Genomic DNA, 16,015 nt, shown 5'->3' with positions numbered 1-16,015 from the left:
AATTAGTCAGGCATGGTGGCACTTTCCTGTAGTCCCAGTTACTTGGGAGGCTGAGGCAGGAGAATCCGTTGAACCTGGGAGGTGGAGGTTGCAGTGAGCCGAGAGCGTGCCACTGCACTCGTCTGGGCAACAGAGTGAGACTCTGTCTCAAAAAATAAAATAAAATAAAATAAAAACGTATGAAGTACTGATGCACACTACATGGGTGAACATTGTAAACATTATTCTAAGGGAAAGAAGCCATGTACAAAAGCCCACATATTGTATAATTCCATTTGTTTGAGATGTTGACAATCGGCAAATAGAGGCAGAGAGTAGGTTAGTGCTTTTCAGGGACTGGGGAAAGGGGGAACAGAGTGCTGATGGACTTGGGGTTTCTTTTGGGAGTGATACAAACTTTTTAGAATTAGTAAATGGTGATGTTTGCACAACAGTTTGAATAGACTAAAAACTATTGAATTGTACACTTCATAGGGTGAGTTTTATGGTATATGAATCATATCTCAATTTTTCAAAAAGGCAGTTGAGCTAAGGGTGACAGTCCTGGCCCTTGGGTACACAAGGTAATTGTTTTATTTAATGACTAAAATTTCATGATGTTCTTAACTCTTTCTTAAATATCAAGGGCACTCAACACCCTTTGTACCATCCCCATCTTTCTCATTTATAGGCTGTCTTTCCTTCTTCATTGTGTAGCATTCCTTTTCTTTTACATGTTATTCCAAAGTGGGAGACTATTAACGAATTCATTACGACTAACGTTTATCAGGCACCACTAGGAAACAGAGGATTTCTTTTTCACAGTTTAAGTTTTCCTTGGTGACAAAAAGATCTAATCTTTGGTTGACAAAAGCAAGATGAAGAATAATTCATTATGATGTATTGTGTACATCAACGACTCAGGAAGAACAGAAGCAGAAAGAGATGTTAGCATCCTATGGAAGAGGACACAGGGCCAGGCCTCGGCCGCATCAAAATAAACCATCTGTAGCTCCTTGCACAATAACGTCAGCACCAAAAACAAAAAAACAAACAAAAAAAAAAACTTAGAAGACAAATGTAAGAAACGAGGACTCATGCAAGCCAGTAATCTGGCTTTTCAGCTCATAAATATGGATAGCATAACTGTGACCGTTAAAGAGAATAATGTAATATAGAGGATACCTCCCAATGACGATGAACACATCCTTTTACTTTAAAGTTATCACTTCAGCTTCTTTAAAACTATCTTTGTTTATTTACTGCACGTATATTTCTGAGACACAAAGTATTCATTTACACAGTAAAGATTCTGAGAATTGACCTTTTCTGATGCTGCTGGCATTTCATTCACTGCAGTAATGACCTTCATTTCATCTTATAGCTTCTAATATTTTGTAATTATTGAACATTTATGTGTGTATATACATATCATATTCATATTTAAATCTCTAAAAGAAAAGACTATAACTAAGTTAGCAAGTATGCCCAGCTCTACATATTTGCATCAAGATAATGCCCAGTTCTACAGAGATTTGCATCGAGATAACCTGTTCTCTTCACAGTTTGTAGTCACTTATGATAGTACTAATTGCTTAGTATAATTGAATCCAGAATTGCTCATATAGTTTAAATGTTTGTTAAAAACACCTAGCTTATATGTCTTCAACTTTTGTTTCTTTTTACAAAAAAACTCTTTATAATGAATACGCATGTCACTGTAGGTCACTACAGTTACTCAGTTATGAAAAACCATTTCAGACAATAGTCTGCTTTCTACCCTGCCTCCTTTCAAAATGATGCTTTGGATGCGGGGTGCAGTATTAGTGATCCCCAACTCGATATACAGGTGTCTAGTTTCAAACGTGAAACTTCTCCCATCACGTTGTTCTGATGAAAGCATGGCGAGTAAGTTCACTGACCTGGTTTCACAAGGCCTGACTTTGATTCCTTCTTATATCGAGAGGACTGAATGCTTCCTTCACCAACCATTCCAATCGTGCATTTCTTTCTGGTGAAGTCTTCATCACTTCCAGGGCAAAAGCCAATGGGGCTGTTTCCAGTATCTGAGGGTGTCTTCACAGGAGACACTGACTGGCTGCTAGGACAGCCTGTGTCATCTAGAAGACAGGAATCAATAGGTGTTAATTGATGAGGAGGAAATCAATGATGGCGATGAGAAGCCATGCGGTGCGCCACACACACACACACACACACACACACGTGCTCTTGCACACATCCACTCTGCTTATGAAGCCCAGGTTAACTGCTGTGGGGACTCTCCCTTCATGATGCTCCTTCATTTTTCCATATTTTCATGCAAAACCTTTTTTTTTTTTTTTCCAGACAGTCTCGCTGTGTCACCCAGGCTGAACTGCAGTGGTGCGATCTCAGTTCATTGCAACCTCTGCATCCCAGGTTCAAGCAATTCTTGTGCCTCAGCCTCCTAAGTAGCTGGGATTATAGATATATGCCACCAGGCCCGGGTATTTTTTTGTGTGTATTTTAGTACAGACAGGGTTTCACCATGTTGGCCAGGCTGGTCTCAAACTCCTGGCCTCAAGCGATCCACCTGCCTTGGCCTCCCAAAGTGCTGGCATTACAAGCATGAGCCACCACGCCCACCCCCTTGTAAGCTTTTTGACACAAATATTTCTGTAACACTCATTTTGTCAAACATAAAGTCATATCTGTTTCAACACTTTATATAGTGTGTTTTTGGGTCATATGTGTCCATAGATTTTTGGAAGTGTTTAGCAATAAGAAGTTCACCAGAACAACTAGGATCTTTAGGGTGAACTCTTTAGAGTTTATGTCTGGAAGATAAAGTTACTTGAATATTATTGACCACATCCAGTTTTGGATCACTTGACCCATCAGTTGGTTAACAGAGTTTGAAAGATAAGTCATCTGACTTCAGGGTTCAAAGAAGCAGAGTGAAGTGATCCTGTTTTATCATACACACACAACCAAAAATACATAAATTAGATATATTGCTGTCTGGAGTAAACTGGTAAGATGAAAATGATATTCAGATTAGAAACGTTCCTCTAACTTTCAAGTAACAGATTATTACCAGGGTGATTATATTAAGTTAATATGCATGATAGGAAGTGACCTGTGTAGATGCTTATTATTGAAACAGGAAAGTCATACTGCTGACTCCTAGAAATGCTTTCCATATTTATTAAAGTACTTATGATGGTTGGTTAATTCATTTATATTTTAATGAGCAGAACTGAATTGGACCTCAAGGTCAAATCAATATTACTTAAAAGCACATCTAGTCAAACTGATCAATTAGTGGTAAATTTACATTACTAAACAATCTTTATTATATGAAGATGTTTTGACGCCAGAGTTACTTTAGTAACTCATTAGACAAAACAACAAATAAAGACATTTAGTACTAATAACTTTTCAGACATCTTGTGAATATTAAGGGAACTAAAATAACATGCCATCTACCAACGGCTATCTTAAAACTCTACAGCTTGAATAAAGATAGAAACAGAATTAGGCCTGAATAAAACATGCTGGTTGCTAGAATCCATCTAAAGAAAGAATTACCATTACTTCATTTTTTGGACTTTATTTCATTTTTCAATTACAAAATATCCCAATTTCTGGAACAGAGTGAACTTGGCACTAATAAAATGACTTATTTCTCTTGATAATAGTGTTTTGACTTTTCGGTGTATTAGCAAATGCAGGACCTCTGTGGTCTGTTTCTGGAAGTGAACGGTTTTCAGTGTGCTGCTCATGCCTGCAGTCTTTGGGCTCTTTTAAACATGTTGCATTCTTCCTGAACTCCTGAAGAAACTCTGTCCCTGAATGACAGGGTGATGAGAACCCTTCTTGGTGGCTGTTGCTCAGTTCTTTCATCATTCACTGCCCTTGCCTTTCCCTTACACTCACACACCCCAGGCTTCAACCCAAAGATATTTGAGCTCCTTTTTAAAGGTGCAAAGCTGTTAATTACTCAGACACAGATTCCAGCAATTTTACAAGGCACAACAGGTCTGCACAATGTCTCAGGAGAGCCTCTCTTAATTCCTATCCCAAAGCAGATAAATGAATGAAATCTAATCATTCAACATTCCCTGTTGTCTTTAACATTATTTCCTTATGAATCAGTTCCATAAATCACTTCTTTTGAAAAAGAGATGTCCCCACAAAATAAAAATCTATGCTTCAGAGTGTCTACCCTAAAAAACTCAGTTTTCCTGAAAACTCTCAGACTCACAGGGATAAAATTAAACAATTTCCAGCATTGAGAAATGCTGTCAAAATTGAACCTTCGGTTCTATTACATTTTCTGCAGTTAAATGAGAAAGAATGTGTGTGCACCATATTTTCAGTGCTAGTCCTTTCAAGGATTAAGTGCTGGGGTCTGGTTAAAATTTGAGGACTGAAATTATTTAGAGTGGTGGCAGTGTGGAAGAGGTAGTAGCAATTTTTACCCTGGAGTGTGATACCTCACCTGTCATCAGTATTTACAGCCAGGATCTCCAGAAGCAGGGAAGGAGAAGATTAAAACCTAAATAAATCCTGAACTTTGGATCCATCTTACAGGATTTAAATTACTACAAAAAAATCTCTTAACTTTCTACTCTTGTGCTTCATATGGTGTATGTAGGGGGGAATAATAGGAATATAAGACATGGTCTTCCATTGGTTAAATGAATATGTATCAAGTCCTGGCACTGAGCCAGCCCACAGGCACTGTACCCAGGCCCCATCCTGGTGGAGTTTATAAATAAGCCAAAAGGATCTGGGTACATGTCACTCACAATGCACAGTTCTTGTAAACTGGCAAGTCTGATAAAGTTAATCCATATCCAAGAAAATCTGTGGGTTATGCGAGAAGCCTGGGGCATTTGCCTGTTTTGTGCACCCAACACTAACAAAGGAATCTAGTTTCAGAAAGGGCAGGGCCATGAATTTTCCTACTACAGAGGGCACACTTGAACTATGTGAAGTAAGACCCCAGCAAAGGCACAGGGCTTCGTGTGCTAGGGAGTAATCTGAGGTATTTTTCTTTGTGCAATGCGGAAGAAGTTATCTTTACAAGTCTTGTTTAGGGCTCCTTCTCTGCTCTCCCTCCTCCTCTCTTCCTCTTCATGGCCAGTTGCAAGCTGACCACCAGTTCAAATGAAGATAACGCTCCTTTTCAAAATTCTATGAAAAATATTCTTAGTTCCAATTTATCTGAGATTTTTTTTCAAGACTTAAATGACTTCTGCTTCATTAAACAATGAAATAATTTGAGTATCTATCTACCATCTAGCTATCTATTCTATCTATCTATCTATCTATCTATCTATCTATCTATCTATCTATCTGGTTTTTTTAAGACAGTCTCACTCTGTCGACTAGGCTGGAGTACAGTGGTGTGATCTTGGCTCACTGCAGCTTCCACCTCCTGGGTTCAAGTGATTCTCCTGCCTCAGCCTCCCGAGTAGCTGGGATTACAAGCGTGTGCCACCACACTCAGCTAATTTTTGTATTTTTAGTAGAGATGCGGTTTCTCCATGTTGGCCAGGCTGGTCTTGAACTCCTGGCCTCAAGTGATCCGCCTGCCTCAGCCTCTCAAAGTGCTGGGATTATAGGTGTGAGCCAGCGTGCCTGGCCACATTTACTCTGAGATTCTAAGAATAGTAAAGCCAAGCTGATGTTCTTTGGTTGTTTATATCTAATCTTACCATACTAAACTACATGTGGACCAAGCACATATTAAAGAGATTTATTTATTAAACCTGCTTCAGTTAAACTATGTGAATGTGTCTTCTGTTTCCTGCTGCTACCTGACTGCTGAATTTTCCTGTACAATCTACAGATTTATAAAGATAGATTTATAATTTTAGCTTTTATAAGTTATGTTAGTATAAAGAAATTATAGATTTCTTTATATGAATGATACAAGATTTCTAATGTGAGAAAACTCTTTCTAGGCAGGAAATTGCAGAAATACTGAATAATCTGTCCCCAAAGTGCAGGATGTTTCAAATTTCCAGAAGAATGGCTGACAAAACTATGAACACTTTAGTCTGGTTTTGCCATAGGGAAGCTTTGCTCCAAGGTTTTAGGGAGGAAGATGTAGAAGACTGTTGGTCTATTAGAGAGAGAAGAATTTACATCACAGGCATGTGTGCGCACGCGCACACACACATGCACACCCCTCTTACAGAGTTGAGTTTTTACATTTCTTTCTCCATTATTCAAGGTAAGTACAACTTTACTTAAAAAATATGGGACCACTTTACATGCTTTATACAGTGTGATCCATTTGAAAATATGGGGCAATTTCCTTCCAGGGGCTGCTATTTTAAATCCTCCTTAGACAGGTCCCGCATAGCCTCTGGTGGAACTCAGGTAAACATTACCCTCCTCAAGGCCACATCTAAATGATCACCTTCTAAGTAAAGGAGACTAATTTACATGTCCTCCTTGATTTTATTAGAAATTGGTTCTTTTGTTGTTGTTCTTGTTCATTTGCTTAAAACTGGTGAACACACAGGATTAAGGGTAGTAGAAAGACTACTCACAGATCCAGGAACCTCAGAGGTTGTGGGCTATCTAAAGTACTGTTAAAAATATATGCCTGTGGAATGGAATCGTTTCCAAATTGTCATCAAGAAAATAAAAAATATGCTAAGTTCTATAAAGATAGATGGGAAAAACCAGCAACTATTACAATTTTGTAGCCTAGATGTTGTTAAAAAAAATGATGTTAAAAATCTATGTTTCCTCTCTCTTTACATTACAAGGTCTTTGAAATATAGGATATAGTTAATAATTATGCAATTACTTATAATCCTGAAAATATGTGCCAAAGTATTTAAAATACTTTGAATCTCATTTTAAATGTACTTGCTAAATTAAATTAAATCTGTTGAGGTTGTTAAAATTTTAGCTTAACTCCAGTCAATTTATCTCAGTTGCTGTAAATGTTGAAGTACAGAACAGTATAAAAGAAGTAAAGAATAAAATAAAGACACACTATTCTCCTATAATTGTGTTACCCAGAAAATATTTTCTGTTTGCTTTTGTTTTATCAAATTTTCAACATATATTTTAGACAGTTTCATTATCTGTCATCGAAAATTTCTCCCTGGAACTTGCTAGGCTAGAAAGAAAGAAGCTATTAAAGACTAACGGGAACCAACGCAAAGGAGGCCCCATTGGTCAACAATGAAATAATTTGAGTACCAAAAAGAACAATAAATTCAAATGACTGATAATCACTGGATATATAAAAAAATCTGAGTTCATGGTCATATAAAAAACACATTACAGAGATAGAGAAAGGCCCCTTTCACCCCCAAAATGCCCAAATCCCTGGAAATCAATGGAAATGATCCAAGGACCAATTCTTTATATTGAAAATTGGCAATTAAAAGGAAAGAATTAGCATATATTTTATTGTAAAAGTGTTCCTATATAAACTGTATCTCAGTAGAACTGAAATCGTTCATTGTTATTGGAAAGTTTGTCCTTACAAAAGCATTCTGGTTAATGAAAGCAGATGGAATAACAGAAATATAAAGTTGTTATTCTGCAACCTCGAATGAAATAATTGATTTAGGCAACAACTGTAATAGATAAAACCATTAGACAAAGTCTAATAGAGAGTTTACAGTGGAGGGATCAGGCCTTACCCAAATGTACCCATTGAGTCTTCTTCCCATCACCAACAGTGGGAAAACCCCTTTGACGGGATGTGAGATGAGGCATGCAGCACTCCCTGTGAAGAATTCTTGACACACACAAACACACAATTGCCCCCAAATCCAATCAAGGCTTTAAAGCTAATAATGTTCACCTTATGAAATATATAGAAAACAGAATAATGAGTTAAATTAGAGATTGGCAAACTGCAGGCTGCAGGGCAAATTTGGTCCACTGCCTGTTTTTGTAAATAAATTGTTATTGGAACACAGCCATGCCCAATCCTTTATATATTGTCTATGGTGGCTTTCAAGACTACAATGGCAGAGAGTTGAATAATTGCAACAGAGGCTATCTAGCCAATGAAATCAAAAATATTTGCTATTTGGCCCTTTATAGAAAAAGTTTGTTGACTTCTGGGTTAAATGATACCACAGGGAAGCAAATAGGCACTTTTGAGAAAATCTGGGATATTTCATCATTCTCTGTCATACCAAGGAATTATGTTAATCATGTTAGAAAGTAAAAGGGCACTGTGATTATGTAAGAAAATGTGCTTTTTTTAAAAAAAAAAAGTTATGATGCTGAGGTATGTTGGTAGACAAGAAATGACATGATGTCTGGAGATTTGCTTTAAAATGCTTCCACAAAGAAAAGAGAGACATAACAAATACAGGAATATCCTGCTACCATTTGATCTAGATAAGTGGGTAATAAGCACATGAAAGTTCACTGCACTGTTCTCTGTTTTTGAGTATGCTTTTTAAAAGTTTCAAAATATTTTATTTGATTTCTGGAAAACATTATCTTAAAGGAGTACTGATTTAAAATAGACATAAACATCACTTTTAAAATGTGTTTGTTTATTTTCAGACAGAGTCTCACTCTGTTGCCCAGGCTGGAGTGCAGTGGAACAATCATATCTCACTGCAGACTCCAATTCCTGGCTCATGTATTTATTCCACCTCAGCCTCCCCAGTAGCTGGGACTACAGGCTCAGGTCACTGTGTTCAGCTTATTTTTATTTATATATTTTTTTAAGAGAGAGAATCTTGCTTTGTTGGACAGACTGGTCTCAAACTCCTGAACTTAAGTGGTCCTCCCACCTTGGCTCCCAAAATGCTGGGATTACAGGTGTGAGTCACTGCTCCCAGCCAAGCACAGCATTTTTAAAGACCAATGCTTCCTATAGGAAGTATTAGTTTGTTTTAATTTTTCTCACTATTCTTAAAATTGCTTTACTACACATTTTATAGATACATCCTTGGTCAAATCTTTGATGAGCTCATAAAATGTATGTCTAATGCAATTACTAAAACTTCCAAGAAGTTTGAGACAACTTATATTCCTCTTATTGTATGAACATACTCCACTTATTAAATACCTGCCGATACTAAATATTATTTGCTTTTCAATTTTAAGTTAATTAAAATAAAATTTTGATGTCTTAATTTACATGTATTTAATTGTTTGTGAAGCTCAATGTCTTTGTATGTTCATTGACCTTTTAAATTTATTCTATGAATTGTTCAAATCCTTGATAATTTTTCTGTTTGGATGTTCAGGTTTTCTTACCAATCTGTAAGAACTCTTTATATATTAAAAGCATCAACCCTTTGTCATATTTCACTGTATATTGTTTGCTTTTGACTTTATAATGTTTTTGACATTCAAACCTTACTCTATTCTGTCAAATCTCTCCATATGTTTCTTTGTGATTTCTTCCAATACTTTTATGCTTAGAATGTTCTTTTATTATTTAAAGATCAACTAAATATTAGCCTATACTTTCTCCTAGATATTTATAGTTTCACTTTCATTTAAATTAAATATATCTGGAATCCATTTTAAAATGTGGTATGAGAGTTAGATGCTAACTTTATTACTAATATTGTAATTTTAAGGAAGTCTACCACATTACTTTGCAATGCTTTTATGATGAAAATTTGAAAGCAACAAATACTTTTTGCATAATTCATTTATACATTTCAAAATATTAGATTGCCCAAAGTGTGCATGTGAGTATCATAAACTTTCCTGATAATTAAACAAAAATGCCTAAAAACCAGTGCCATCAAACACATTTGGTGGCAATTATCATGACCAAGTCCCTATTAAAATCTTCTAGCTGAGGCTGGCAGATCGCTTGAATCCAGGAGTTTGAGACCAGCCTAGGAAACATGGTGAAACCTAGTCTCTGCAAAAAATACAAAAATTAGCTGGGCATAGTGGTGCATACCTGTAGTCCCAGAGGAGGTTGCAGTGAGCCACAACTGCACCACTGCACTCCAGCCTGGGTGTCCGAGTAAGACCCTGTCTCAAAAATAATCTTCTTACACCAATTACAGGTAAGAATAAAACACCAAGTTCTAAAAATTACAACTATTAATCAAATATTTCTTCAAAGTCCAAGAAGCATCTCTAAAACTGCAGGCTCCTTTCTGAATGTAGATCTCAGAGCCCACTGGCTTTCAAAAATGTTGAACTAAACAATTCCAGAAGACACTTAAAAATAACATCAATGGAGGAAAATAAGATTTTGTGCCATACTGTCTTGAAACATTCACTTATGGTTTGATTCTGTTCGATGTTCAGTTGTATAATTTGTTTTGAGGGGGGAAAGTTATTGCTAGTTTAAAGAAACATTATTTTAAACTATATGGAAATCTAGTTGATTCTCACGAACAATGGAAGCATTTACTGACTGCTTATTCATCCTTTTCAACAAATATATATTGAATGTCTACCATGTGTCAGACACTAACATAGCTCTTATTATGCTTATTGCTCCAGATACTGGCATTTTTGAAGATAGTTTAATGGAGATAGATAAGATGTCACAACTTAAACTCATGATTAATATAAACCATGTGAAATTCTTATAGCAAACCTTTCAGTGCATTTATAAGGCAAGAAGACTAACATTTATTAAGTACCTATCATGTGGCAAACACATTAATTATTATCATATAATTTTAATAATATGTTACTGTTGGAAAATGGAGGCTCAGAGAGGTTAAAAATTTCATGGGCCCAGAGCTGCTGGGCAATTGACTCAGGATTGAAAGTCAGGTTTGTCTGACAAAGTGCCTGTTTGCTCACCACCGTAAGCTAGCTGTTTTCTAAAGTTTTCAACTTATGTTTGTTCCAAGAGGAAACATCAGCAATTCTGAGAATGCCCAAATTAAAAACAGACAAAGGAAGCTGTTAGAAAGAACTCATCCCATAATAAACAGCCCACAGAAATTGGAGGCGAGAAACTCTTTCTGGTTGTTTCCAGTATTCCTGCCTCGACACGTGTAGCCATATAAAATGTGTGCCATTTTGATAATTTTGAATTCCAGGTTTTCAATAGCAAACCTTGAATTTCTATTCCTTCACCCAATTTTAGCATCTTTTTGTAGTGAGAACTCAGAGATCTACAGAGCTCTAAAATCTGCTTCAGTATTATACAACATGTCACTAACCAGTGACTGATGTTGAAGTGTATACTTCTCCACTTATTTTTTTCTACAAATAATTATTGATTCCCTACGTGTGTCAGGTATTGTTCCAGATATTAGGGAGGTAATGCTGAGTGAGACACTAAGATCCTTGTTCTTAACAAGTTCACATTCTAGTGATGAGGAGAAACAGTTAATAAGTTAAAATATATACATAAAAAGATATTTTGGGGCCAGGTGAGGTAGTGATAGCTCATGCCTGTAATCCCAGCACTTTGGGAGGCCACGGTGGGAGGATAGCTTGAGCCTAGGACTTTGAGATCAGCCTAAGAAATGCAGGGAAACCACATCTCTTTTTTTTTTTTTTTTTTTTTTTTCTGAGACAGGGTCTCAGTCTGTCACCCACGCTGGAGTGTAGCGATCAGGGCTCACTGCAGCCCCCATCTTCTGGGCTCAGGTGATTCTCCCACCTCAGGCTCCCATGTAACTGGGACCAAAGGTGTGTGCCACAACAGCCAGCTAATTTTTTCTTTTTATTTTTCTTTTTTTGTAAATGGGATCTCACTATGTTGCCCAGGCTGGTCTCCAACTCCTGGGCTTAAGTGATCCTTCCACCTTGGCCTTTCAAAGTCCTGGGATTATAGGCATGAGCCATTGCACCCAGCCAGAGACCCTCATATCTACAAAAAAAAAAAAAAAAAAAAAAAAAAAATTAAAGTTAGCTGGTCATGTCTACAGTCCAAGCTGCGCAGGAGACTGAAGTGGGAGGACTTCTCAAACCCAGGAGGTCAAGGCTGCAGTGAGCTGAGGTCATGCCACTGCACTGCAGTCTGGGAGACAGAGTGACATCCATCTCAAAAAAAAAAAAAAGATATTTGGGATTTACTGTTAATGAAGTATACCCGATGATATTATGTGGACTAGGTGGGAGGTGGGAAGCTACTTCATTACATATATTGTCATACAAGGCTCCTGAAGAGGTCATTTGACCCTAAACCAAAAAATGAGAAGGAAATAATGACACAAAAGGCAGAAAAAACAAGGAAAAGAATTCCAGGTACAGAGAATAAGTACAAAAAGCTCTGAGATAGGCAGGAATATGGTGCATTAAGGAAACCAAAAAGAGGAAGAGCGGTGGGGAGAGAATGATGATGAGGGCAAAGGGATGCAGCAGCCCAAGTAGTGAAGAATTTTAGGTCAGGAATCTTGGCTTTCATCGGAAGTGCAACAGAAACTGCAGTGTGCACTACGCATGAGATAACAAAAATTTAACCTGTGCTTATAATGGAGAACAGACTGAATCAGTGATAATATATCTAGCTAATATTTACTAAGTGCCTATTAACTACCAAGCACTGCTCTAAACACTTTACTTCACTTCTAAACACTGTTCTTAAACACGTCTTAACTAACTTAATCTAATATCCCTCCGAGATAGGCACTGTTGTCATCCTGATTGGCAGGGGTCATACAAAACTAGCACTAGTGTTTATGCCACCTGCCCAAGCTTATAATCAGTAAGTGACAGAGTTGTAGTATGAATCCAGACAAGCTAACATCAGAGCCTCTTTGTTAACCACTATGTTGCATGGCTCCTTTAAGAATGAAAGGAGCGAAGCAAATAAACCCATTTGGAGGCCACTACCATAGTAGAAATGAGAGGTAACAGTGGCTTGACTCAAGTGGTAGTAGTGAAAATTGAGAAAAGTAGATATGTTTGAGGTAAATTTGGAAAAATAATTGAAAGCATTTATTTATAGAAATGAAAATGGGAAAGGATTAAGAATGTCTTCTAGGTTTTTTTCCTAAACAAGTAGGTACATGGCAGTCATTTCTGAATTGGAGAAAAAAGCGTTTATGAGTGTGTGGGGGTGAAATCAAGAATTCTGGTTTTGCTATGTTACATTTGAGACACAAATTAAACATGACCTTGGAGATATCAAGTAGGCACTTGGATAAGTGAGCCTGGGACCCAGGGGGGAAGTCTGGAGCATCACCACCCTTCAGGTGAGACTTTGAAAGACACAGGCCTGGATACAAGCCCTTGGGGAGGACAGGAGAAGAGGCCAACAAGGTGACTTGAAAGGCAGGAGGAACGCTCAGCAGAGCGGTTCACAGAAGCCACGGAGGAAAATCTTTCCTAGGAGGGGGCTTGTTCAATTATGCTGAGTGCTGCTGAGTGCTGCTCAGAGGTCAAGGAAAATGAGGGCAGACAAAGGGAATATTAGATTTGCCAACATGGTCACTCACGTGCTTGCCAGGACACATTGTGGAGCCAGGATTTTGGAGAGGTTTTGCCATGAAGCGGAGTAGAGAAACAGGATGGCAGTTGCAAAGAAATGGGGGGTCTTTTGCAAATGAAGGGCAGTTGTAAAGAAGGAAGGGAGCTCTTTTTTCTTTATAGATGGGGAGTGCGTATGTGCTAATGGAAATTAGCTTGTCAGAGTGACTGAAATGAACACCTCACACTAAGACATGTAACTTATATCCACAAAAGCAAAGTGGAGAGTGGAGTAATTATTTACTGAGTGCCTTCCTTGTTTCTTGGAGACAAAATAATCACTTCACAGATAAACATTCCCAGGATTTCTGAGCTATTTTGGAGCTTCGAGTGCTCCCATAAAAGTCACTCTGGTGAAGCCCTGGGCAGTAAAGGAGGATGCAGGGCCAGGTGAGGTAAGCTCCATTTCTGCAGACGACTGCGTGCTCTCTCTCTGGAACATGGGCCGAGTACTTGGTTTCTACCAAGCATCAGTTTGTTTGATTTGGACTAGCAGCCCATGAAGAAGGAATCTGGAGGAGAAAATATTTGGTCCAAATATTTAATGTAGAATGAGTAATGAATCTACCTAGATGTTCTGGTGAGGGAGGAGTTGGTGTTGAAACCGGGAAACAGAGGGTGACAGAAGAAAACTGAGCCCTGGCATGGGGGTGGTGAATTTGTCTTTCAGAAGAACTTTATCTTATTTTTTCTTTCATACGGTTATGATCTTTCCAAAAGAGGCATGTTACAAATCTTTCTGACCTTCCCTCTCCTTAGCATTATGGGTTTATTCACAGTTTCTAGGCCATGCCTTTTTAAAGGCTCAGTTTCTTTTTTAAGTTTCCTTGGTAGGAGAACATAAAGGAGAGGGAGAAGAAAGAGAACTAGAAAGATAGGAAGGGAAGAAGAGAGAAAGAGAGACAGAGCCCACGAAGTTATTTCTTTTCTTGTTTTGAGACAGAGTTTCACTCTTGTCGCCCAGACTGGAGTGCAGTGGCGTGATCTCGGCTCACTGTAACCTCCCCGCTCCAGGGTTCAAGCAATTCTCCTGCCTAAGCCTCCTGAATAGCTGGAATTACAGGCACCTGCCACCATGCCTGGTTAATTTTAGTAAAGTCAGTGTTTTGCCATGTTGGCCAGGTTGGTCTTGAACTCCTGACTTCAGATGATCTGCCTGCCTTGGCCTCCCAAAGTGTTGGGATTACAGGCGTGAGCCACCATGCCCAGCCCCAAGAAGCTAGTTCTTAATCTCTTGAAAAACTTATAATAAAATAACTACAAACCACTTAAAAGCCATCTGAATTAAAGTGAGCTGTCTTGTAGCAATGTGAGTATTTTTTCCTTTCCTTTCCATTTTTCTTCACAGTAAGTATCTGAAAATGGTAATGGTTAAGATAGAGTAAGGGATGAAAATGAAAAAATAAATAAATAAAAAGCAATATTCATCATATAGTTTATATAATTGCTACATCTGAGTTTTTTCTATTTTGATAAAAGAATTGTTTTAGATAACATTTATATCATGGAATTTACTTCTTTTTTTAAAAAAAAGAACAAAGGAAGAAAGCAGAGTCAAAGAAAAAATATAGTCTAATTACAGTGACATTCATAATACAAAATTCTAAATTATGAAAATTAGTCTCATAGACAAAATGTTCACCCACAGAAGAATAGTTGAACAAATTATGGTCCTCCGTGGAGTGACACGCCATGCTGTCATTACCATGAATGAGGGGGACTTCCTTGTGCTGACAAGCAATGACAGGTGCAGGTACTGACTGAAATATGCATTCCTTGAGGGCAGGAAGAGCCATGCCAGTAGTGTTCATTGCTCTAGCTCAGCAACTAGAAAACTGCCTTGCACAGAATAAGTATTCAATAAATATTTGCTTAATGAACAGAAAGGATCACAGATCAATATAGCATGATTTCATTTTGGCAAAAAGCAAAACAAAATACATCATATAAATGTGACTAGCTCCAGTCTCATATGTGTGTTTGTATATTTTATAACAAATATGTTTTTGTTACTTCTGAATTTAAAATAAAAATATAATTAGCATTAAAGAAAATATAATCCTCACAAACAGTCCAGAATCAATAGAAGGGTAGCCTAAGATCCAGAGGGTCTTAAGAATTTTGAGTTAGGTCAGTCTCTAACAGTGATCCTATCTGCCTGGTCACCCACACACAAAAAGAATAAAGACTGAGCCAGCTGGTAAAGAGGCAGAGCCCAGAGAAAATCCACACTGAGCAGGGAAAAGTTGAAGGATATGATTTCTAGCGTGATGGGTGAATGCTGTGTGATCTCAACGATAGCACAGGTGTGCATTTGAAAACTTGGTTTGGGTTCCCTAAAAAGAGGGAGCAGTCAACTTGAAATAACAAATCTCCTTCTGGAGCCAGAGAAGCCTAACAGCTGTCAGGGAAGCTTCAGAGCATGAGGACTGTATCTAGCAGTGGCCAGGGCACCAGGTTAGGAGGCATTTTCTGCTCTAGTCAGTGGGAAGAGACTGGGACTTTCTCAGAATAAAAACCACCTGGAGGGTGGGGTAGGGTGGTGACTAGTGTCAAATGAGACTCCTGGGAAACATGAAAATATGGCCTATACTAATTATCTTTCTTTCTTTCTTCCTTTTTTTTTTTTTTTTTTTTTTTT

General features: G+C 37.8%; 1 protein-coding gene across 8 annotated transcripts in view; it reads right to left on the bottom strand.

Moving 5' to 3' along the window:
* Positions 1-16,015, bottom strand: part of SYBU (syntabulin) — a 117,277-nt gene that overhangs the window by 42,919 nt on the left and 58,343 nt on the right. For all 8 annotated transcript variants that reach the window (XM_017891532.1, XM_017891535.1, XM_017891529.1 and 5 more), the window contains one exon: positions 1,902-2,099. In XM_017891532.1, the coding sequence (XP_017747021.1) occupies positions 1,902-2,099 (198 nt within the window). The remainder of the gene's footprint in view (positions 1-1,901; positions 2,100-16,015) is intronic.

Source organism: Rhinopithecus bieti, unplaced genomic scaffold (genome assembly GCF_001698545.2).
Source record: "Rhinopithecus bieti isolate Rb0 unplaced genomic scaffold, ASM169854v2 scaffold_18921, whole genome shotgun sequence".
Classification (NCBI taxonomy): domain Eukaryota; kingdom Metazoa; phylum Chordata; class Mammalia; order Primates; family Cercopithecidae; genus Rhinopithecus; species Rhinopithecus bieti.
The sequence above is the reverse complement of the archived record's forward strand: the minus strand, read 5'-3'. Positions and strand labels throughout refer to the sequence as shown.